The following is a 25977-nucleotide window of genomic DNA, read 5'->3' on the forward strand; positions in this document are numbered from 1 at the left end:
GGGTATCTAAGCCATGGAGAGGGGTCAGCACAGGCTTCTCCAGGACAGTGACTTCTAACTTCAGACTGAAGGCGAGATGTGGGCCAGGAGCAGAGGGGACAGACTTCTAGTCAGAGGAAGAGCATGTACACCAGTCCAAGAATGATCCCTTTGGGTGACCGTGAAGTTTGGTAAACTCATGAGGCTGAAGAGGGAGGAGAGTGGTTAGTCTCACTGCCTCTTCCTTAGATGTACATTTTCCTCTGCCTGCATTCATCTTGCACACTTGTGAAAGTCACTGCTTTTACCACTTTATGCCACCACTCAGAAATCTTTTAGGGCTCCATTATTGCCTCCTGCTTGGTCCACTCTCCTCTGTCCCTGGCTTTCTAGGCTCCCTGAAACTGACCCTAACCTGTTTCCCACTGTTTACTAACTCACATCCACCTGCCACAGCCCAAACAGTCTCCTTACAGTCTCTTGAGGTCACCCAGCTTGTTTTCTCATCTGTTACACTCCCTTCTACCTGTTTTTAAAGCCTTTACTGTAGTTAATACTCCTGGATAGTTGCAGTTTGTGGCATGTAATTTAATGCATAATTACATATTGTCCAGTATTGTCTTCTGTTTCTGAGTCTTTTATCATTAACTGGATTGTAAGTTCCCTGAGGGCTGGCTGTGAAGCTGCATTTCACTTCATTTTCTTTTATTTTTAATAACATTACTCAAATAATCATATATGGAATAGCTATGTGAAAATACGCTATGCTAAAATCAATAGCATCTTCATGCAGAAAGATGAGAGAACTGCATTCAAATTAGCAGTGTGGGATAGTTTGAGCAAAGTGGGCTAAATTTTAGGGTTCTCCTGACAATTTTAAGACTCCCCTGAAAACTCCTGACAGTTTCTAAAACAGCATGATCACTACATGTTTTGTTCTCATTTTACAACCAATGAAGGTAAATTTGAAAGTATGCTAGAGGCACCTGGGCGGTACAGTCAGTTAAGCCTCCGACTCTTGATTTTGGTTCAGGTCATGATCTCAGGGTCCTGAGAGGGAGCCCTGCGTTGGATCCATGCTCAGCATGGAGTCTGTTTGTCCCTCTCCCTCTGCCTCCTCCCCCCCGCCAACCCCTGCTCTCTCTCTCCTCTCTCTCTCTCTCTAATAAATAAATAAATAAAATCTTTTTAAAAAGTATGCTAGATGGATGTAAAACTTTAACAACACATATGTATATGCTTTCTGAATTTGAAAATTAAAGAAGTTTAAAAAGAGTAAATTAAAACATTACTGGCTTTGGTAAACACTAAATATTTAAACTACGTGTATTCTTCAGTTTTCAGTATATTTTCAATTACATGACTGTCATGGGAAAATAATCATTAAGAATTTTTAAAAGCATGCATAAGGGAGCATCTGTCTTCCATGGTCAGACACTGGCTATGCCCATGATTGTTCAACTGGAAGTTGCCAGAACTGTATATCTATTTCCCCTCTCTATAAATCTTCATCAGGCCTCCTCCACAGAAAGTATTTATTTTTTAAATGTCTGAGAGAAACCTCATCAGAGCCCCTTTCTCAGCTGTCAGGACTGGGGACAAGAAAACTTTTCCTCCTGATGGTCTCAGCCCCAACTTGTCCCAAAGTTCCAGCAGTCTTCCTGGGTCCTGAGCAACAGAGCTCATGTTCTCACTCTGGGCAATGCAATGAAGTCCTGAAGCTGCATTTTAACTGTTGAGAGATGGAAAGGAAAGGGCACTGGACCTGAGTCACACAGTCTTGGTCTTGACTCATAGCTCTGCCACTTTTCAGTTGCATGACAGGTTTCTTCTTGGGTAATACAGGAATAATGAGATCTATCTCACAAGGTTGTTGGGAGAAATGGCACAAGTCACTCTGAAATTTGTGGACTATAAAACTATTACACATTTTACTTTTTGTTTCACCATTCCTATGTAGAGTCATATTCGTTACATAACATGAGATTTTGTGGTTCTTTCCAAGACCTTAGGATCTTGAGAATTTCAGACATATATTTTTCCTCTGTGACTTAACTTCTTTCTTTTTTTTTCCTCTCCAAGCTTAGATTTTTTAAATTTTATTATTATGTTAATCACCATACATTACATCATTAGTTTTTGATGTAGTGTTCCATGATTCATTGTTTGTGTATAACACCCAGTGCTGCATTCAATACATGCCCTCTTTAATACCCATCACCAGGCTAACCAATCCCCCCACACCTCTCCCCACTAGAACCCTCAGTTTGTTGGAAATCGGAGGGGGAGACTTACTTCTTTCTAATCAAGGTCCTGGTTATTTTTCTTTTCTGTTTCACCTATTCCTACCTACCCTATCCTCAAGCTCATGGATGAAGTCATTTTAGGTAACTAAGAAAAGAATATTTTGAGACATGAACAAAAGTTTAGTTGCCTCATCTATTGATACACTAAATCTCCCACTGTCTCCCCCCACCTTGTACTCTGCATGCATAAGAGTGCATTACTAGCAGTCTATATCTTTACATAAATGCTCTGGACATAGAGCACTGTTCGTGCATCTGTGGACATTCATAGTCCTAAGTAGTTTTCTGATATCCTTGCTTCTCCAGAACCCATTCTTCTTCTTATTGATTTTTATACCTCTCATTAGACCACATTCTCAGATCAGGGGGGCCCTAGCAATGACTTCCTGTCAGGTACTAAAGCGTAGATTCTGAGGGTTCCAGAGCTAGGGATCTTGCTCATGCTAACACAGGACCAAAGAATGGAGAATCAGAGGAAACATACATTCGAGTCTAATTCCCAAGTGTCAGGAAAAGCTATGGCCAAGTTAAAAGGCCATTTTATTAATGTTTACCTGCTACTTGTTCTGGGGCAGGGTGGGAGGGAAGGGGGGGGTCCAACATTCTGAGGTGGTTACCTTAATATCTAAGAACTTGTGTTATCTGTCAGTGTTTTACCAAGGGGTTGAAGAAGCTCAGCAAAATAGACTAATTGAATACAAATTTATATAGGAAAATAATGGACATTTCCTTTCTTTTTTTTTTTTAAGATTTTTATTTATTTATTTGACAGAAAGACACAGCAAGAGGGGGAACACAAGCAAGGGGAGTGGGAGAGGGAGAAGTAGGCTTCCCTTGGAGCAAGGAGCCCGATGTGGGACTCGACCCCAGGACCCTGGGATCATGACCTGAGCTGAAGGCAGACGCTTAATGACTGAGCCACCCAGGCATCCCTGAACATTTCCTTTCTTAACTAAGAAAAACACAGAGAGTAGATAGATCTGCTTGTTTATTGGGGAAAGTTTGGACTGGGGGGAAAGAAGGTGGTAGAAAGGTGGCAACATTTTAAAGTTAGTATTGACAGCATCTTTGGCAATAATTTGTGCTCAAGAAAAAGATTTGATAAAGCAAAATCATCCCTGCCACTCATAAGAATTGTTCGGAATAATAAAACTGCTATGAACTAAGTGCATTTAGCCTGGAGGCCACCTTTTTGGTGCAATTACTGTATTTTAAGCCATGGTTTCCATTGTTTCTAATAGCATCTTTAGTTATCAGTGGCTAGGAAAAAGTCTTTCTAGGACACAGAGCTCTATAATCCTTAGAAATAGTAGCTCTCTGAAATTCCTTGTAGAATTTAGGACCTTTTTTGCTACTTTAGTTCCCCCATTTACTGCTTACATTATTGCAAATGTTCTATAGTAAACAATTTTCTTAAGTAGAGAGGGTAGAAAGGTATTTTGAAATCATCATCTTTATACACTCTCTGTTTCAGAATAGGTATGAAACTGTAAGAATTTTAGACTATTATCAAGTGAACAATTTAGAATCTAAATCTACATGAGATAGTTAATATACATTTTTCAAGGTAATCTTCAAACTCAGTTCAAAGATACCTTTTCTAATGTCACCGATACACACCATTGTGCAATTTTCATTAACATTTTTCATTTCTTCAGCTGCAGATTTTTTTTGGAATATTTTTGGAGTTATGTTTTGATACAAATAACCATGGCCTAGGAGGCTTTTTAAAAGGATCTCCTTGCTTGAGCCCCGCACTGGGCTCCACACTCAGCCTACTTGTCCCTCTCCCTGTGCTCCTCCTCTCTTTCTCTCTCTGTCAAATAAATAAATAAGTAAATTATATATTTTTTTAAAAATAATAAAAGGATCTCCTTGTCCAACACACTGCTTCCATGGACTGTTGTTTTGTTTTTGTTTTTGTTTTCTGTGTGAAGTCCTGGGATTGGGGGAATCATTTTTAAGTAGTGGACTCTCTATTTCTATGGTATATGCTGCCCAGTGTTCCATGTGGCATCAAAAATTAATACTACTTTTAAGAAATGCCTTTTTATGACCTAAGGATACTATAAGTAAAACCATGTTGTTTAACCCTGTTTTACTCCAGTATTTGCCTGCTCGAATCTCTGGAAGAAAGACCACTTTACTTTTTGCTATACAGTGTTAATGTAGTAGAAGATGCTCAGAGTCCTAATTTAACATGTGTATCTGGCAGTGTATGAGCAGACTTTAGGATCAGATCTGGTCCCTAGAACAGAAAAGCAAAATTAGCCCTGTTAGAGTTATTTTCTCCCCATGCCAAAAAGTTAGCTGTACATGGAATTTTTAATCATTATAGCAAGAGGATAAATACAATAGATATGTAAGAAAGTAAACACCACCCACCCATAATCCCATTCCCTGGAGAGAAATACTTTATCAGTTTGATTTTCAGATATAATAAAATTTATACAGTCTATTACATGCTAAACCTAAAGCTGTAAAACTTCTAGAAGAAAACAGGAAAAAAATCTTTGTGACGATGGGGCAGGCAAAGGCTTCTTAGAATATACAAGCATAAAACATTAGAGGAAAAAAATGATAAATTGGATTACATCAAAATTGAAAAGTTTAAAACTTACGATCTTCAAAAGACACCATTAGGAAAATGAAATGACAAGACAGACTGGAAGAAAATATTCGCAACCACATATATCAAACAACTTGTATTCAAAATGTATAAATAACAATTACAACTCAGTAACAAGACAACCAACACAATTTTTAAAAATGGACAAATGATTTGAATTGACACTTCACAAACAATACATAAATGACTAATAAGTACATTGAAATGTGATCAATAGCAATAGTTATCCAAGATATGCAAGTTAAATCCACAATGAGATATTACTACACAAAGGCTTCTTAACCTTGGCAGTTAACATTTTGGGCCAGATAATTCTCTGTTGTGAGGGGCTGCCCTCTGTGTTGTAGGATATTTGGTAGCATCCCTGGCCTCCACCAGCTACATGCCAGTGGCAGCCCACCTGCCCACCAGTTGTGAAAATCAAAAATGTATCCTGACGTCAAATGTTCCCTAGGCGGCAAAATCATCCCAGGTAAGAACCACTGCACTACACCATTAGATTGATTAAAATAATATTGACCATCCTAAGTGTTGATGAAGGTGTATAGCTACTGGAACTCTCATACATTGCTGGTAGTAATGTAAAAATGGTACAACCACGGTGGAAAGTGGTTTGGCAGTTACTTAAAAAGCTAAACCTATAACTGTTATAGGAACCAGCCATTTCTCTCCAAGCCGAGAGATATGAAAGCATATGTTCACACAAAGCTCTTCAAAATCCTTAGAGAATATACTATTCTGCATAGGTAAGAATTTTACCCATGGAATGAAAATCTCAAGTGCCAAGAACCTTTTCTTTATTGGCTACGTAGTATTTTTCACACTTCCTTCTAGGATTATTTTGCTTTTTCCTGAAACGAAGTTCCTTCAGTGAAGATCTGTTGGTGGTAAACTTACTTTTTATCTCTTTAAAATGTGTTTCTTGCATTCACTTTCTTGAAAGACAGTTTGATATGTTAATACAATTTAAGAGTGGCCATTTTCTCTCTCAGTGCTTTGAAGATATTATTACGTGGTCCTCTGACTTCCATTATTAAAAAATAGACTGTCAGGGGTGTCTAAGTGGCTCAGTCGGGTAAGTGGCTTACTCTTGATTTCAGCTCAGGTCATGATCTCAAGGTCCTGGGATGGGCCTTGTTGGGCTCCATTGCTAAGCAGGGAGTCTACCCGAGGACTCTCTCTCTCCCTCTCCCCCTTCTCTCTCTCTCTCTCTCTCTCTCTCTCTCTCTAAAATAAATAAATAAATCTTTAAAAAAATAGACTATCAGTTTAATTTTTCCTTTGTAGGTAGTCTGGCTTTTTCTCTTGGATAACCTTTAAGATCTTCCCTTTTCTTTGGAATTTTTCAGTTTTACTATATGTCAAGACATGAAGTTCCTTTCAGTTATTCTGCATGGGATTCATTGTGCTTCCTGGAAAAAAATGAGGACAGGTATCTTAAATCCTCCACCAAGAACAAAAGTTGAAACAGGCAAATTTTCTATCTCCTTTTGTAGATGGGCTAGTTTTCCTACTTCATGTGTCCATTGATAGTATAGCACCTTGGGATTTGGCTTTATGATCAGGTCTTGGTTTACCCCCCAATTTCTGAAGTCCTAGGCTTTGTCTTCTCTTCCCCCGTGCTGATGCTCTAGGTTACTGGGGATCCATAACTACCAACCTCAGTAATTATTACCTCTTTGGATTCCTACTGATGATCACTTTTTACTTCTGAGGATTTCTGTTACTTTGCCAGTTCAGCCATACATTTTACAACCAACTAATTAGGTGGTTTGTCCAACATGAGTAAGAATCACTCTGATGGAGGTTAATAATTACCCTAATCTGTCAGAGAGTGGTGCTATCAGGGCTCCTTAGGGCCTAGGACTAAGTATCCTTGTAGTAAATGGCCTCCCGCTATTGTGCTGTCCAAGTTCTTATTTCTGCTTTTTAGACTTTTTCTAAAATTGTCATTAAATGGCTGACCATCATACTTTCTCTGCTATCAATTTAAACAGTAGTCCCTACTCCCTTCTAAATGGACTTATAAACTAGATAAATAAGCCTGTTATATTTTGCACAAAGTAAAAGTAAATTGTCTCTAAGAGAGGTGGGCCAAAGGTTTTCCTTTGAGTATAGTACATATTCTTTGATATATAAACTCTGTGGCATCTATTTTATGTTGTGTTTTTTGTGTTTTGTTTTGCTTGTTCTAGATTCTGTTCTTAAGACTGACCCAAAAAAGTCAATTTAAGTATAATGAGGTATTACTATACCAGTAGTCTGTAATAATCAGCTATTTTGGCCAAATATTTCAAATGTGGGAGGAAACATCTCAAGCTATATGAGAGAGAGAGAGAGAGAGAGTGTATGTGTGTAAGAAAGCATTGGATTTAATCCTACCAAATAAATCACTCTGAATTCTTTCATTTTTTTTTTTTGAGTAGGCAATACCGTATTTAGCCACTAAGAAAAAACTGAAGTATTTTCTAATGTTTTAAGTCTATTAAAGTGACTGTATTTCTTTTTTACTTGAAAAAGTTTTTTTAAGTTTTTATTTAAATTCCAATTAATAAAATGTATGCCAATTTATCTTCAATTATGTTTTCATTTTTTCCTTTTACATAAAATGTTACATTTTGTTTATGCTAAAAGATAATTTTACTTATTTAACTATTTTGATGATGTCTTAGACTCAAGCCTATTGCTTTCTCTTTGGGGTCCTATGTACAAATCCTATAATATAATGAAAATGTATTTTTAAGTATTTTTGCCATGTGCTAATACTTATAATTTCAAACACTTCCACTCCCCAAATTCTTGCATCTAAAACAGAATGTACTCTCAACATAGCCCAAAAGGGACATATAAAAACTCTGAGATTGTACTTTAAATCTGTGAACACAACATAAGTACATCCATAAATAGTAATTATTAACTGTATCCAAAATATAGTGCATGGTATTTTCAAAATTAAAAGACAGTGTGGTAAACTGTAAAGTGGTAGAAGATCTTCCTCATTCAGCATGACAAAATTTCCAAAATTTTGTGCAGAAGATGAAATTTTAGAAGACCTCTGAAGGAAGTTATAATAATATATTGTTAGTGAAACTGTGAGGGAAGAATGTTTTCAAGTGTCAGGGAGAAATGAATAAAGGTTCAGAGAGGGACCAAAAGTAGGTCAATGGATAAGGAAACTGGGGTCAGATTTAAATGTACAAGAAAGGCAGTAGCCAGGGAGAAGGGATATTGAGAGATGTTATGGAGCAGCTTCTGTTTTGGCAGTAGGATCAGTGGGGAACCAGTTCAGATTTCCTGGAGAGGAATGATGTTCTAATGATTTTGGGGGTGGGGAGCACAGAGGACAGGGTGAACAGTCAGTCACAGAGAAGAGACTGCATGGAAAATAGTGCGGGGTAAGATAAGAAGGGATGAAGAGAACAGTTGATGGTCCCTTGGCCTCTTTTCCTGATGAATGCACAATCACTGGAATATTAACAATGGAAAGAGAACTAAAACATGGTCAGGCAGCAACATGGCTTAGTAAAAGAACATGCCTTTGGAGGCAGACAGGCTTAAGTTCTAACCTTAAGCTGCTTGCTTGCTATGGGACCTTGGGTTAGATACTTAACCTGTCTCTCAGTTTCCCATTTCTTTCTTTTTTTTTTTTTTAAGATTTTATTTATTTATTTGCCAGAGAGAGAGAGCACAAGCAGGGCGAGTGGCAGGCAGAGGGAGAGGGAGAAGCAGTCTCCCCGCAGAGCACGGGGAGCCCAATGTGGGACTCGATCCCAGGACCCAAGGATCATGACCCAAGCCGAGAGCAGTCACTTAACCAACTGAGCCACCCAGGTGCCCAGTTTCCCATTTCTAAAATGAAAAGAGCGTCTATCTAAAGGGTTATTATGAGGGTTAAATGAGTTAAGTATTAAATGTGAGTTAAAGCATATATAAAATGCTTTAGAGGAGTACCTGATGCATACTAGCAACAATATGTTACCTATTTTATTAATATTATCAAATCTGAAGCCATGAAGTATAGTGTCTGTCTGCTTCCAAAATCAAATCTGAGACTAAAAATCTGAGTTATTGGTTTTAAAGCTCCTCATCAATTGGCACAGAATTACCTAACTGCTACAATAACTATCAAATGTTCACCGTAACACAGAATCCTGCTTTCCAAGCCCTTTGTACCTCTTTGCATTTAGTTTAAGACATCTTCAGTCCAGGTGCCCCTTTAGAAGCAAAAAGACTATAATGGGTGGATCACTATAGGAAATCATAAAAAGAAAGAGGGAGGAAAAAGGAAGAAGATGTGGATATTGTTCTCAAAGACAGACCGAGTTGGGGGGTGCACAGGGGGAACTTGTCTCGTAGTAAATGCTTAATTAATATTGGTTGAAAGAATGTTGAAATAATATAGAGGTTCTTGAATTTAACAGAAACATATACAACCAGTCCCTGGTGTATAGATATATGAGTGTTAAGTAATTGATAAAACCTTCAGTAAGATACTAAAGATATTAAGATTTAAGTGCCCAAGGATAATATGAGTTTGATGTAAAGTGTGTCTTTCCCAAATGATGTATTGGAACTCCTTTTTCTTGATTCAGCACAGCTTAGTTATCTGTGATAGTTGAAGATAGAGGAAAAGGATAAAGTGAGGGTTATCAACAATAAATAAAATCTGGAGCTAGTCTCCAAATACTATTTAATTTCCCTCTGCTCACCTTCCTTGAGGTGTATAGAATATAATGAACTATTGAGGGGAAATATACATTTTGGACAGCATCCTACAGTATTAGTAGTAAACCTCCTATGTTTTATAGTACAGGAAATAATTGATATGACAAGTCAAGTTGGTCTACTTAAAATAATTCTTTTTAGGGAACTAAAACCAGCAAATGGTTAAGCAGTACTTGAAGAAAAAACAAAAGGTGGTTCTTGAAGATTTTTAGAGAAAATATCAGTAACTGCTTTAGAATACTTTATAAATTTGGCAAGCCAAAAGCAAAATGAAGGAAACTATCAAGTATTGTTTCACAGTATTTATATGTCTCCATTGCAAGTAACACTGTCAGTTTGAACAAATACTGAGGTTTGCACTAAACATTACAATGATGAAATCTGTAACTCTTGAAAATCCTTTCTAAATCCTCAGAAAATTTTCTTCTCAAAGAAGGATATATATTGAGTAATAAAGAGGAAAAATTGCATAGAATAGCACTGTGTATTCTGTATAGTTTCCTTGCTTGCTTTGAAGGTTATATTTGTATGTGACTGTTTTTACTCATATTTTTGGATTTGGACTATAACATTTCATTGTTGCCCCCCCCCAAGGAATTTTGGAATTTGAGTACTAGGGAATTTAAAAAGAGAAGAATCTTTTCTTACAGATATTCCCATTTTTAACCTCTATCCACAAACAAGAAAGAAAATTCTATATTTTATTACAATTACACTAATATTTTAAAGGTGACTTTAATGTACAGAAGTATCTGGCACAGTAAGGATGAAAACAAAATTATTGCTATGTTACTAAAATCTGATTTTTTTTTTAAGGATTGGTGAAGAGATTTTATCTTTGTTACTTTTAACTCAGGACAGTATATCCTGTTTTATAATGTGCTCTGCTCTGACACTGTATAATTTTTTTTAAAAAAAACATTGACGGTTGGACCTCATTGGTATCTGGAATGGCTGAGTCCTTACCTGTTTGCTTTGTGGTTGGCTGACAGCTGTTGCTAAGCTTGTTTTTTTGTTCTTAGAAAATGTTAAAAGTTGAGTGTGACCTCCTTGAACTGCATCCTGCTTTTGACTTTGCTTTGCTCTTTTTCCTGATCCACATACCTTTTTATGGTATCTTTTGAAGTTTAGATATTTTTCAAACTCCCAATTTGTAAATATAATGTGTAATATTTTAGGGTTTTATGGTTTTAATTGTATACTTGTGCAAATTAGAGTACTGTGGTTTAATTTTTTAAATCTTGGATACTTGAAAGTTGAAATTTCTGACAGAAAAAAAGTTCTAATTGTAGAGAGCAAATGTATTCTTTAAGAACCTACCTATTTTATTTTTTTATAAAGATTTTATTTATTCATGAGAGACGGAGGGAGAGAGAGAGAGAGAGAAGCAGAGGGAGAAGCAGGCTCCCAAGGAGCAGGGAGCCCGATGCGGGACTCGATCCCAGGACTCTGGGATCATGACCTGAGCCGAAGGCAGACGCTTAACCATCTGAGCCACCCAGGCACCCAAGAACCTACCTATTTTAAACACAAAAGATTATTTGATATCAGTAATATCTTTCATTGTTAATAAAAACAATCTCAAGGTACTATGTTGTACTTTTACTAAGAAATTGAGGTCAAATTTTTGTGATTTAGGGTAAAAGCTCTTATTGATCATGCTGGCATGTGTGTCACTGAAGGATAAGATTGACTTTATTCACGTTTTCTGGAGAAGGGCTAGAAGGATTGATAATCCTTTCAGTTATAGACCAGATCCAGGACAGGCTAAATGAAAGTTCTGTTGGAAGGCAAGTTTGGTTTGTAATTCAGTAGACTGTCATAAACCATTGTGATTCTAAGAGGCTTTTCTCTTTAAGGCTCTATTTAACATTGATGGGAATGAGACTTTGAACTTAAGCTCACCGCCCCCCCATTGCATTCTGCTGGAACCAGCAGAAATCCTTGAATCATTCTCTGAACCTTAAAGCCTGACCCAAGCCTTGGGTGGATAATGTAGGGAGCTGTAGACTAGCATGGATCCTCCAAACCCACTGTGAGTTCTAGAGTGCAGATCAGGAGATGTGGGGTATATATAAGACAGTGATATTCAAATGTGTTACTAATTTTTTTTTGTCAGCACAGTCTTTAGTCAAACAGTATTACCAGAATTCTGATGCAATATCTAAAACTGTGATTTTATTAATGATGTCTTTAAGTTTAAATAAATAATTTATCAAGTCAGTGTGAAAAATGAGGCTATGTTATGTTTTAAACAAATTTGAAATTAAGGGTTTATGGATTATGGATTATGACTGCAGTATTACTTCTGTATTTTCTTGTATGCATAATATCCAGGAAATCTGGATTCACACAGCAAAGTACCCACATGCTGTAGCAGTCCACTCACTGCTGTAGTTTTACTCCAGCAGGTGCAGAGAGCCATGAATTTTTTTAAAGGCTAGAACGCACTAACTATACCCTTCCTAATCACTGACAAATTTACAAAAATGTTCAAACATGTGCTCACAGAGATAGTGAAAGAAGCTTTATTTAATCCAGGAACTGACTTACTATTGGCAACAAATTATTATTATGGTGGTTTCCAATGCATAATGTTGATATACATTAGTAGGTTGCCTTGAAAAAGAAAGCTTAAATCTAATATTTCATAATGACTCTAAAGTACTTGTAAGGAATGGATCCTAAGAAATACAATTTGAAAACCATGGTAATGGAACAAGCCTGGTGCAGGAGGAGGTTAGATTCTAGTTAGTTTAACTCTCTTGATAAAATCAGGAATTATATTAACAGACAACTTTAGAGCTGAAATAAAGTTTGAGAGAATATGAAGTTTACCAGCCCTTCATTTTAAATTTGAGGGGGCTAGGGGCACCTGGGTGGCTCAGTTGTTAAGCGTCTGCCTTTGGCTCAGGTCATGATCCCAGGGTCCTGGGATCTAGCCCCGCATCAGGCTCCCTGCTCAGCGGGGAGCCTGCTTCTCCCTCTCCAGCTCCCCCTGCTTGTGTTCTCTCTCTTGCTGTCTCTCTCTGTCAAATAAACAAATAAAATCTTTAAAAAAAAAAAAAATTTGAAGGGGCTAAACCTGGAAGGGCTGTTAAGAGATTTACAGACTGGGTTTCTGCTTTTTGTTTGTCTGTTTCAGAATTGGGCAGTAAACTAGATGACTCCCCATTTAATGCTCCTTAACAGAGTCCCAAGCTATCTGCCAATCTGTATGACGTATGTGAGAGGTGTAAGTCTAAATAAAATAGATACCCAAACTCAAATTAAGATATTTCTGCCTGTTCGGGGCGCCTGGGTGGCTCAGTCATTAAGCGGCTGCCTTCGGCTCAGGTCATGATCCCAGGGTCCTGGGATCGAGCCCTGCATCAGGCTCCCTGCTCAGCGGGAAGCCTGCTTCTCCCTCTCCCTCTCCCCCTACTTGTGTTCCCTCTCTTGCTGTCTCTCTCTCTCAAATAAATAAATAAAATCTTTAAAAAAAAGATATTTCTGCTTGTTCATAGGATTTAAGAAATTAAATGAATATAATTTGGCATTCAGTAAATATCTATAAATAATAATTGAATGCTAAGTGCTTACATAATATTAAGATTTCTGTTAATTGGTAATATAGCCTTGACATCTGTATATAAACCTGTGCCAAAATGTATTTTTAAAATTAGAGTTATAACAAATTAAGGAAGAATACTACCTTCTCCAATTTGTAATATCTGAATAAAATCCTATTTTAGAATTTCTCAGTTGCCAAAAATTAGGAAAACCAGATTTTCTCTTACTACAAATGAAATGATCTTGAAATCTGTTCAAGTTTAAGCTCATGTAAAAAACATAATTTTAAAGTGGCCTTATCTCTTTTTTTGAGTATTTTTAGCTAACTAGAAAGACAGTAGTGATAAGTAAAAAATAAACATTTCCGTTGAACTACAATGCCCTGAATGTATATGTACTCTATGGACAAAGGGGAAAATGGCCCACAGAGGTACAGTGAGGATTTTGGAGGGCAGAAGAACAGATGGGAAAGTTCTAGAATAGCATTTTATTTCTAAGAAGCTTAATAACATGCAAATAGTCTCTAGATGTGGCCTTATACTTTGTGACCAGGGTAGGCTCTACAATTTAATACCTTTTTTGGAAAAGTAGAGATCTCAGAAGGAGGCAAAGAAAGAAGGTAATTTAAAGGATTAAAGGACCTACAACTAAAGATTATAGAGGAACTGAGTGGGGATTCTTGGAGCCGTATAAGAAAAACATACTGTAAATCTCTATTCACTACATAGTAATAATAATCATGCGGTGGGGTGGGCATGGATAGGGAGGTCAGCGTAGTTATGAATAAAAAAATAACTTGATTAAAAGATTTTAGGGGTGCTTGGCTGGCTCAGTAGGTAGAGCATCCAACTCTTGATCTCGGGATCGTGAGGTCAAGCCCCATATTAGGTGTAGAGATTACTAAAAATAAATAAATAAATAAAAGAACTTAAAAAAATTAGAGGTTACATATTAAAACCAGTTCTTGCCTTGTGCTCACAAACAGAAGTACTTTGAGAATTTAAAAAATATATTTTTTCAGGGGCATCTGGGTGGCTCAGTCGATAAGCGTCTCCCTTCGGCTCAGGTCATGATCCCAGGGTCCTGGGATCGAGCCCCCAATTGGGCTCCCTGCTCAGTAGAGAGCCTGCTTCTCCCTCTCCCACTCCCCCCTGCTTGTGTTCCCTCTCTCGCTGTGTCTCTCTGTCAAATAAATAAATAAAAATCTTAAAAAATAATAAAAAATAAAAATAAAAAATATATTTTTCATATATGTTTTTAGATAGAGTTGAAATCCAGTTCCTCAAAAAGTATTTTAAAAATTATGCAATACAGTAGTATATGTGCATAGTCTGAGAAATACTTTCTACTTGAATATGTCATATATTTAGTACCTTTGGTGACCTTCTTTTGAATTTGTATCACTTCCTTTTTCTCTTTCTTTAAAACTTTTAGTAGCTCCTAAGTACATATGTGATAAAGTCCTAACTCTCAATTTCCCACCACTCACCTTTTACCTGAACCTCAACCTATTCCAAATTAAACCGATTGTTATTTAACTCAACAATAATGCTGAAAAGTAAGTCACCTCTAAAAATTGTAGCATTTTTTAATGAGTTCTCCCATTTAATTTTGAGATCTCAACAGACACTTTATTTCCTGTCATTTCACCTTACGCCTAAAGATGTTGAAAGCCAAACTTGGTTACAGAATGTTCATGAATCTTGTCAAACAATGGTATGTGTACAGGCAGTGTCTTACTTGTAAGTACCTGCCTGACTTAACAAGTGAGCCATATATACCATTGTGTGAACCTATACAGCTATCTTTGTAGTGCAAGGAGAGCAAGCAAAGAAAAATCAAAGAAGCTTGGGAGTATCTGTGGGTTCCCAAGGAGAAAATGGGGAGAGACTCTGAAAAACAGAAGTTGCTTTAGCACAGCTGAACCCAAGGACAAGCTGATTCCCAAACAGAGCCTACCTGCCTGTATAGCAGACCCAAAACCTCCAAAAATGTTTGTCTAGATGGCCCAAATCTTTCATAAACTGAATATTGAACTTGAAATTCATTATTAAGCTTTCACTTAAGCTTTTTTTTTCTTAATAGAAATTATCTCTGTGGAGTTCATTCAATACATATTTATTGAGGATCTACTATGTGTGAGGCACTTGAGCATTGCAAATACAGCAGTGAACAAAAAAAACCCCAAACATTCTGATTTTATGAAGTTTATGTTCTACTGAGTCAGACTAAATAAATAAATTAGTATGAGATATCAGTACGTCATACAATAAACAGTGTAAACTGTTTTAAGAAGCCTTTCTTCCTAGCACTTAACCAGTTATTCTAAGAGGAATAGGGGTAGGTAGTATGAGTACGTTTTAGTAGACTCAGGTGGAGTCTTCGGGTAGATTCAGGTAAGTTCTATAGTGGAGGAGCTTTAGGTACCATAAGGTTACCAAAGGCCTGGGAAAAGACACTAAGAGGAGTGACAGGGATAGAGAAGGAGAGGAGAGAAGTTCTCAAAGACCAAGATCACTCATTCCATGATTTCTTTCTTTTGAAAAAAAAAAAAAAAAAACACCACCACCACCACCAGATCTCATCCTGAGTATAAGAAAGGGAGATAGATTTTTTTTTCCTTCCCTTTTGTCCTCAGAATCAAGAACTAAGACTAATACATAGTTATCAAAATTTATAAAATACTCATTAAAAGAAGCAACCCAACTTCTGCTGCTCTGGATTCAGACAGACCTGGGTTCTAATCCCTGATGGCAATTTACTTCTTTTATAACTTCTTTTATAACAAGTTACCCATACTTTGTAAGTTCCTGTTTTGTAAATTTGGAAATAGAAATAATTACCTGCCTTATATATGTCAGTTGCTTTAGTGTCTGATAGATAGAAGTTGGTAAGTTACTAGTCTTATTAGCCTGGAAAACGTGACCACAATTTAACATGCTTATTCTTTGGGGGAAGTGTTTTTCTAATTTAAAACCACTGACATTGTTTGGAATATTGTTTAGTTACAAATATGGGTGATGACCTATGAGTTTCTAAAACCCTATGCAGAGATTTAAAACTGCATTTCTAAAAGAAGAAACCCCAAAGGAGAAAATGAGAGCAAAGATCTGTCGACAGTCTTGCTCCTTTATAAGTGATAAAATTCTAAAAATTAAATTGAAGAAGTGAGAAAAGTAGAGGACAAATAAGAGAACAATGTAAAATTAAAGTTCAGTGCTAAAAGGATCTCACTGTACCCAAACATGTTGAAAGGACAAAAGTGCTTAGCAGACAAGCTATATATATAAAAACAGGAAGATATGAACTGGAGGAGAAAAATCTTGACAAAATTAGTAAGCAGAAGTATCTTATAAACCAGCACTCATTCTAAATAAAATGTTTTAAATGATAATAGGACATTTTTCAAGAATGTTTTAAGCTCACTCTTAAAGGCATTCTTTGGTTTAATGGATGAAACCACTGCTATGTGTGTTTTCTATAATTCCTATTCTAATGAATAGATCTACAAATCTGTAGTACTTTAACATAATTCCTTTGGTTAAAGGGAAAATTCAAGGTTTAATATGTGCTCCATGAAAGTGTGATTAGTCCTTTTGGACTGGTAAGTATTCATTCTACTAAAATACATCTATTCTTTTCCATGAATTGACTATTTTTAAAAGTCTAATGGATGTAGGAAAGGCAGTTGGTCAGGAGAGCAGCTAATTTGAGATTTATTTCCTCAGTTTCAAAAACAAGAGTATGAGACATGATTTCCTTTCTCAAGAAATGTATTATGTTAGAGAGACAAAATCCACCTTCATCCCTACACTTTGCTTCATTCCTGTTGTTCTTCAGACCCACAATATTGCCTTGCCAAAATTGCCTCAGCAGCCTTGCTAACTCATCTCCCTGCCTCCAAGTTTGCCCCTTGCAATATAGTTTTCTAAACCTTACTGAAATGTAAATCTGATGTTTTTCTACTGTTTAAAACTTTCAATAACTCCACAGTAGTCTTAAGAATGAAATTTACATTCTTTAATGAAGCTTGAACAAGGTCCCTCCTTACTGTTGATCTTTTACTTGGACTCTATCACTGTCCATACCCACCCCCCTTCCAGACCAAATAAATTTCCTTTATTCAGCTTCCCTGTTTGGGCCACTCTCACTCTCTCTCCTGCCTCTGGGCCTTTGCACATGCTGGTTCCTTTGCTTAGAACTCTGTCTCTACTCTCAAGCCTTCCCTCCTGTCCCTCCCTCCCCCCACCCCCAGATTTTCTTGTCAAGGCTTCTCCACTAATCCTCTAAGCCCCAGCTCAGATGTTCTTCCTTCAGGAAGTCTGTGTTACACCAGTTTCAAGTCCAGACTCTCAAATACATCATAGTTCTCAGCTCAGATAAAGTCATTTGACACCACTCTGCTTTTACATAGGTATGTCAGCTCTGTTCTTGAGAAAATTAAGAGTTGAGACCATTACTGATAATGACATACAAAAACCTCACTTGATACTGCTAAGTCTACCAAAACATTTTTAGAGGAAAGGAAATATTTCAGAATTACTATTACTTCTTGGATTAGATAATCAGGACTCTTCATAGAAGAAATAAAATGTTGAAATGTTTAAGTAGCAGATTTAACTGCTGACCTATAATGATAACCTGTGATAAATATCAGAAGCCTAGTCCTTTCCAATTACTGTTCTGTGCTCAGGATTTCATTTTTTTAGCAGGTGTTTATTGCATGCCATGACATGCCTAGCACCGGGGGTTCATTAGAAGCACCTTCAGGACATCTGGCCTACTCAAGAAGTGAAATCTATTACAAACTTTTTATTGAATGATTTGAAACAAAACATTTCCAGAAGTGAAATCTACACAGTGATATTTGCAGGTTAATACATTGGTTGGAATTCTTGGTTACTGTAGATTTATTTGGAGGCAACCCTTTTAAGTTGGAGAATAAAGTAACTAATTCACCATAATGCTCTATTGTAAAGGGCAGAAATTAGTACTCTTTGAAGAACTTAAGTCAGTCTTTATAGGGACCATAAAGGAATCTTGACGTTTAATGACTTAAAGGTCCTCAGTAAACCACTGAATTAGAATATGAGTTAAAATTATTTTTCGTTTTGTGTAAGGCAGCATCAAAATAAATAATTAAACTGAAATTTTCTGGGGGGAAAAAGTAATCCTAATTGCAGTTTCCTATACAATTTTACTGTATGCTTCAATAAATATTTATCAAGCTCTAAGGATCAAACCCTACTATATATATAGTTTGCAGTTTTGATTTGCATTTAATTATTTTAAACCATTTTTGGGTTAGCTAAATGCATGCATTTCCCTTGCCTCTCATTAAAAAAATAGAAAGTTAAGCATTTTCCATTTTGCAAATGACATAATTTTAATGTCACAAACAAGGTTATGCCCTACTAGACAACTAACCCCACTGTTTTATCCCTTCCAGAAAATAAAAATCACAGCTCAACTCTTACAGAAGCAGAGTCATCATTTTCACATACTTCTTTCATTATCTAGCAGTATGGCTCACAACCTCATATATCAAGTCCATTTATGTTTCCAAGGTATTCATCTACAGCCAGTTTATCTTGGAGGATATTGCTGCAAATTGGATGATTGACTGGATTTATTTTTGCTGCTTGTTTGTGACTGAGTGGGCATTTGATTACACTGTTTGCTTTTGTGACTGTGCTCAGAGGGAGAGAGCTTGGAAGCCTCTGTAGCCTTTTCTTTTATGTTAATATTAAGCCAAAATTGCTTTTCTTGACCAGTAAAAAATTTTTGCATGCTTTAGCAATTTGTAAAAGCAGTGTATGAGAACATACAGCATTTATCTTTTTATCTGGAGAAGATAAAAAATAACCATTTTAACCTGCTTTTAAAATATGACATCTTAAGAGCTGTAAGAGTAACGTATTCTTCTCTGAGACATTGTAACCTCACTTCTAAGACTGAAACTTATTTGCATTTAGGAGTCCTGGTTCTGTGTCTGTCAGTTTTTATTGATTTAAACTCTGCTTGTTTCCTTCTGTCAGAATATTCCAACTTTTTTTCCCTAACCTGAACATGTCAGCTTTTGAAAACACAAGAGCAGACATGCAAAAAGGGATCTTACTTAGAAGTTGATTTTTTAAAAAAAGTTAATGAAGCCATGTAAGGAAATAGTGTTAACACAGGACTTGAGAGATTCGCGTTCCAGATCCAACAATGTCAGTTATTTATGCTCCTTTATAACCTATATTTTCTGAAGTTCTTCATCAGATTTCAGAAAAATTCTTTCTTTAGAACCCAGGGCACTTATGAGAGAACATTAGAAATTTTAAAGCCTTCGAATATACCCGCGAAGAAAAAGGAAATTCAGAGATAGCTACCAAGGCTTATTTTCCATGTAGGAAGAGTGATACTATCGTTTGTACATAGCTTACCAAAACTAATTTTATATTAAATATAGACCACAGTCCCGTACTTGTTCCAACATTCTGGGCCCATTCAGCGTTGTTTGGGCATTATGGGAAAGGACGAGAGGGATTTCAATAGTTTATAAAGTGTAAAGCGAACTTGGTTCTTCCTGGTGGCGTCAGGGTCAGCACAGAGGTTGGTTGCTCTTTCGCTCAAGGTAAATGAATCCGAGCGAGTGGAAGGAGGGCAGGCTCTCGACTGCTGATGCCGGGGGCAGAGGCACATTTGCCTTTCACTGACGCATAAGGGCTTGCGCCGCATCTTCCAGCCACAGTGCCAGCTGAACGAACCCGTTCCCGATGTGAGAATTAGCTTCTGGGGGGACTTCGGACGTTCGAGGTTGTTTTTCGCTGGGCCGCTTCAGACCACCCATCACCGCCCATCACCGCCAGCCCCTTCGCGTCAAGGGGGCGGGACTCCGTGGCTCCGCGGGCCGGCATTGGTGCATGCGGCCGCCGTGCGGGCGGAGTGACGGCGGGGGCGGGGCCGCGCGGCTTGTTTGTCCGCGCCGCACCATCGCCGCGGTCCGCGCGGACTGAGGCGCTGTAACCTGGAGCCTGGCGGTGGGGTCAGCCCTCGCCTTCTCGGCACCGCCGCGGTTCTTCTGCACGTCCGCAGCGGTCCCCGCGCCGACATGCGCCTGGCCACCACAGCGAACGAGGCGTACACGGCCTCGCTGTCCGTCCCGGAGCTGCTGGGCTGCAAGCAGTGCGGCGGGGGCCGCGGCCAGGACGAGGTACCCGGGCGAGGGGCCGGGCGGGCGGGTACCGGGCAGAGCTGCCTGGGCTGCACTGAGGTCGCGACGCCTCCCCGCCTTCGTACCTAACAGCTGCGGAGAACGCTCCTCAGGGAGGGTGCCCCTGGAGCAACCGCCCCGGCGGGGGCGTCTCGGGCTGGCCCGCGCCCCACAGGTGAAGGGGCCTGTGGTGGGTGGAGAGACGGTTTCCATCGTGAGTCGGCCCTGGGCAGAAAATGCTGAGGCTGGCAGAGACAGCTGCCTCGGTCATTTAAATGAAAGGCTCCAAAACGTAAATAACGTTGTCTTCTGTGCAAGTCTCCACAAGTCAGAACCGAACAAAGCTCTAGTCTGACGGTAGAACTGCCTGTGGATTTTTTTTTCCCCTTCAGCGTCTTGTCAAAACAGATTATCAGTGACCCCCCCCCCCGTTCCCTTTGCCTCCTACTTAAAAAAAGAAAAAAATACATTTGAGTCAGTTAAAAGATAATGTTGTCCGGAATACGTATGTTCTGCCAGCTGTATGACGTTATGCAGTGTTCACCCTTGTTTATTAACCATCCCTTTTGTGTCTGAAATGGCCTTCAGAAAGCTGTTTAATCGTAACATTTTGTATTTTCCCTAAGTGGTTGTAAATAGGGCCCCATTTGAAAGTTACTAATAAACCTAACTAAAATTTGAACCTTTAAAAGGCTCTTAATTCAAAAGCTGACAAGGAGAAAGTTAGAGAAATAGTAATTAAAATTTGAATTTAAATCAGAATGCTGTGTTGCCTTATTTCAAGAAATCTAAATAGGAAATAATTTCTCTGCAGCATTGCCCACTTAAATGACTCAGTTTTAGTATTTATATTTTTTGTAGATGGAGTCTACATTGTGAATATACTACATATATTCATATAACTTTAAATGAAGACACCTTCCTATGAGGGTTGTAGAACAAACTTTTCTAGATTTTAACATTCATAGATACATAATACGCTCCTAATTGTTTACAGATAATACAACAGCCTAAAAAAAATTGTTATAACTGTTCGTTGGAAACTTTATCAGAGAGAGAAAACTGTGTGAAAGTGTTGAAATGCATTTACGGTTTCTGTTTGCAGGCCATAACAGATCTTTTCTCATTTTGAGTAGAAGCGATCCCCAGTCATCGTGCTTGAATAGATCTGTTATTTCTGGTGGCATTTGTGTGCAGAATCCTGGTTCTGGCCCAGATCTAGAATCTCTAAATATAGCCATGTAAACTGGAAGATAAAGAGATACATTTTAGCTTGCACATTGATTACAGTGCTTATGGGATTGTGTTTAGGAAGCTAGGAAGCGACTGTAGAGTTGTATTTTATTTTTAACACATCCAACATGTGGGAAAATAAGTTAGGAAGTAGTGCTTTATAGGAAAACTTCACTTTACAAAAGAATACCATGACTCTTTCAAATAGCAAGCTTCCATAGTGCTTTAAAATGAAACACTTTTCAGGGTTGGAACTCCTGACTAAAGTATAGAATACACATATGGCTAAATCAGCCTTACAAATCTAGTAATTTGAAGTCCGTGGGTTATTTTTTAGAATGTATTTCATAGAAGACTGGATACTGGAAAAAGAGGTACCTGAACTTTCAATGTTTCTAAGTTCCCAAGTAGAGTCAATGACAATTTTAAAACAAGCACCAGTACATTTTTTATAGCAGGATTTTTTTTTTTAAACAAGAAGTTTATTTAAACAACAAGTCGCTTGACTTGAAGGGAAAACTATCTAGGATTCATTTCTTTTAGAGTAATTTATCCCTACTTAAAGACAGAATGCCCTACATGTAACAGCTACGTACAAAAAAGTTATAAAATTGTCCTTGGTCTTACAATGATAAATGAAAAACATTAAAATTCTCCAATCGAACAAGGTATGCAAGGATTTTTATGTTGTTCTTTTTTTGTTAAACAGTGAGAGCAAAATAACTTACTGGAATATAAAGATAAGAGCCGACTGAGCATGCCACTAATGGAGAGAGGGGGTATTTTCACAGAAGCAGTATTTTCCCCCATCCCATCTCCATTTGATGTCGATCAAAACATACCATTGGCCATTTAGTTAAAAAAAAATGCAATATGCTTGTGCACATACACAGTTACTTTATGTACAATAAAGGAATGGGGAAGGGGAAAATGAAATAGAGAAAACTATACTGTAGTTGTCAGGATGTGGTGGAACCAAATTGCGGCTTTCTAATTGAGAATGTCTTCTTGGTCTGGAGGAACAGAGTTCTGGAGTAAAGTAGCAGGTTCCCTTTTTAGTAGACACCTCCTGTCTGCTGCTGGAACACATCAGTTGTATCTTCATTGTCCCATTTCCAACTGTGCAGGTGTGTCTGTTTCATTGATTGGCTGCCCATCAAATCGGAATCTGATCTGCCTCATTGACAAACCCTGTCGTTCACAATAGGCTTTCATTAGTTTACTAAGTGGTGTATGGCTCTTAATCTTAAACTGCACCACAGAACCATCCTGCCCCGCCACCTTCAAATTAATATGATTGTTCTTCTCAGTCTTGACTCCTTCCTTGGGCTTTTCGTTGGCCATAGCGAGCGCTGGAGTCTCCTCAGCTGCCGCTTCACAAAAGAGGTACCAGGTCCGCACCAAACGAGCACACACCAGGATTTTTTTTTTTTTTTACAACACTTCTACATCTCTTCATTTCTATTTAAAATTTTTTAATGTCAGAAGGCTAGGACCCATCTATAAGCAGTGATTCTCCTGAAGAAGGGAGAGTGGAGTGGGAGCTCTCATATGTCACACAATTTATTGTTGCCTTGTTGAAGCGTGTTTCAGAAAGCACATACTGCTTTTGTAATTTTTAAAATCAAAATATCAGTATTGTGGTCATTGGTATAAAACATCTAGACAGTTTTTTAGAAGTACCCCAAGTGCAGTGAGAAAAATCATTCAAATGATCTAATTATATTTATCAATTAGTTTTGCAAGTGGGTAAACACCAAAAGCCAAGAAATGCTTTTATTTTGCATTTGTGGCAAATCATTCATTCTTTCACTTAAGGATATTGCTAGAGATTCATAAATGTATCTTTAATACATTTGGAAATTATAATTAGAACAGTACTTCTAGTGTACAAACACTGATCATACAGTGATACAATACATATATAGTCTTTCTATGATACTGTCAACATTTGCTAAGAATTTTCATATACTGAAAATGACTGTTGATATTATACACTAATGAAGAAATAGATCTTATGTCAGAAATTTGCAGCAGTGTTGTCATGGCAGAGGCTGTTGCTCTCTTTTTCAAAATGCTGATTAGGAGGATTGTTGAGAGGAGAGAACTGTTAGTTCCCATGTTAGTTTTTCTAGCCACACCTTCACCGAGAGCCTGTGAGGTTTGTGCTGTGATTAGCATATACATCTACTTTTTAAACAAGGCCTTTTGCTGTTGGCAGTTCTGCCTCTTAGAATCAGGATTGGCCAAAATTTGTTCAAAGTCTGCAATTCATTTTCTTTAACAGCTACAGATAAGGCATAATTAAAGTAACCTTTAGGAAGCTATGAAATACAGTTCGTTTGGCTTACGATCACCCTGTTGAAGACCAGCAGTGCCTTTTTTAAATCGGTACCTGCTAGAAAATAGGGTAGTTAGTAATTTTATCATGTTGACTAGGAAAAGAAGTGTTTCAAAAATGAATTTTCCAGAAAATTGAAACTTTTAACCTTTTAGAAACCAAGAATATTATTGTATGACAACAATGATATCCAAAAGGACCTTTAAGGTATCAAAAACTTTTAAAGCGGCTCCAAAAAGTAATAATTAAAGATACCAACTCTGGAACCAGATTTCTTAGATTCAGCCTCTACCTCCACCACTCACTAATACTAACTGAGCTACGGACTTGATTTCAAATTGTGTACATATATTTATAAAACATTATATGTAATTATTTTATATTTATAACTATGTTATATAAATATATATCATTTGATATATATAAAAACATAAATAATTTGTAAAATGATCTCCTTCCTGCTGAATCTGGACTAGGATAAATTGGAATGGAGTCTTAGAGTTCATCATGTCATTTTCTTGTATTCCTCTCATGTATCTAGTCTATTAAGGAGAACAAAGGACATCTTTTTGAGTCTAGCCTTCAAATATAGGATAATAAATTGATGTGAGTCTAGAACAGCACTGTTTCCCATTATATCAGTTTTGATCAACTCTTTTTGGGAAAGACTTGATTTTTTTTTAAGTATATGGCTATCTCCCTTCTCCCCTTCCCCCAGTCTTTTCTTTCACTTCCTCTCCTTTTCCTTCCGACCATTTCCCTTTCTGCTTTTACATGGCACAAACCTCTCACAACTTCTTCAGCCTGGTAGGAAATTGACCCTGGTAGTCTAAGTGTGAGCTGGGTAAAAGTCTATTTTACCTGGAACTACCCTTAAGTAAAATAATGAAATTGAAATCTCAAATGTCAGAGACTTTTTCCATTCCTTTCCTTTCTTCAGTTTTTCTACTTTCTGCCTCCAGCTTTCTTGCCAGACTGGTACCTCATCAAAGAATTAATGGGACCTTAGCACTAAGAGGTGATTAGCATAATGGGTCTATAATCCATTCCCAAGAATGTTTGCTTCTGACTAACATCCTGCTTTGAAACACATAGTTTTTCATTCTAAAAGAATATATTTCTAAAGGAACCAGGAGGGAAGGTTTTGCCCATTGAAGGCAAGGAATAGGCAGACAGTAATACCAACATAACCACTAAATTTGGCTGTAGGGGTGGACTTTCACAGACTTGAGAATTATATAGGACCATTGGGAAAGACCCTTGCCACACCTATAGGAAAAAACTCCATTTCTGAAACTTTGATAGTCAGTTTCTTGGAATTCTAAAGCTATTCTTTTATAATAGTTCAATATATTTTTGGTATAGAAACAAAACCAAATATAATTCAGCCTCTTTGTCTTAAGGCCCATGTGCTATCAGTCTTACTATTAAAAATATGTATATTCCACCCACATGTTGCTGTAGTTGTAAAATAAAGTCCTAGAAATGGACTTGCTAATTTTTTCTCTCCTTACAGATAGTAACATAATACATACATATTATACACTTTGCTCCTCCACACACACACACACACACACACACACACACACACACACACACACACACTATGTATATTTTTTAGATTCTTTTAAAGCCAACTCATGTAGAATTGCTTCATTTTTGTAAGGACTACATGCTATTCTAGTCTCTGGTCATACTACATTGAAACAGTCCTGTTGAGTACTTAGGTTGTTTTATATCTTGCACTATTAGAAACAATGTTGCAGTTATTGTCTTTTTACATACATTTCTGTGAGTACTGGTTAACATTTAAGATGAAATTGTTGACTCAAAGGATTTCTGACTTTTTTAATTTCAGTCATTATTTCAAATTGCCCTCTATAGGTTGTAGTAGTTTATACTTAAGTATTTCTTGATCTTATTTCCTCACATTTCAGAACACTCCCATCAGAAATGTGTAAGTAATGAATGACTATTTATCCACCTCCTCTTCAGTACAGCCTGTTATTAAATT

The 25977-nt window shown here is 37.4% G+C and overlaps 2 protein-coding genes across 5 annotated transcripts in view; one reads left to right on the forward strand and one right to left on the reverse strand.

The window, feature by feature from the left end:
* Positions 1-25977, forward strand: part of SESN1 (sestrin 1) — a 113355-nt gene that overhangs the window by 71203 nt on the left and 16175 nt on the right. The window contains exon 1 of one of the 3 annotated variants that reach the window (XM_027602050.1): positions 20144-20389. The exons of the other annotated variants lie outside the window; for them this stretch is intronic. Within the exon in view, the coding sequence (XP_027457851.1) occupies positions 20288-20389 (102 nt within the window). The 5' untranslated portion in view covers positions 20144-20287. Of the gene's footprint in view, positions 1-20143; positions 20390-25977 lie in introns of those variants that run through there. 3 annotated transcript variants of the gene reach the window in all.
* LOC113926734 (small ubiquitin-related modifier 2-like) lies at positions 22678-22966 on the reverse strand. Of its 2 annotated transcripts, XM_027602054.2 has the most exons (2): positions 22809-22966; positions 22678-22741 (listed from the first exon to the last, which is right to left on the reverse strand). In XM_027602054.2, the coding sequence occupies exons 1-2, from the start codon at positions 22964-22966 to the stop codon at positions 22678-22680; spliced, it is 222 nt and encodes a 73-aa protein (XP_027457855.1). The 2 variants fall into 2 exon arrangements, with proteins under 2 accessions (XP_027457855.1, XP_027457854.1); XM_027602053.2 differs by having other exon boundaries at positions 22709-22966.

This window comes from Zalophus californianus, chromosome 7, assembly GCF_009762305.2.
Source record: "Zalophus californianus isolate mZalCal1 chromosome 7, mZalCal1.pri.v2, whole genome shotgun sequence".
In the NCBI taxonomy this organism is placed as follows: domain Eukaryota; kingdom Metazoa; phylum Chordata; class Mammalia; order Carnivora; family Otariidae; genus Zalophus; species Zalophus californianus.

Bases quoted from the DNA above. Each gene is read 5' to 3' on its own strand.
- LOC113926734 (XM_027602053.2), bottom strand. From the start codon at position 22,966: ATGGCCAACGAAAAGCCCAAGGAAGGAGTCAAGACTGAGAAGAACAAT.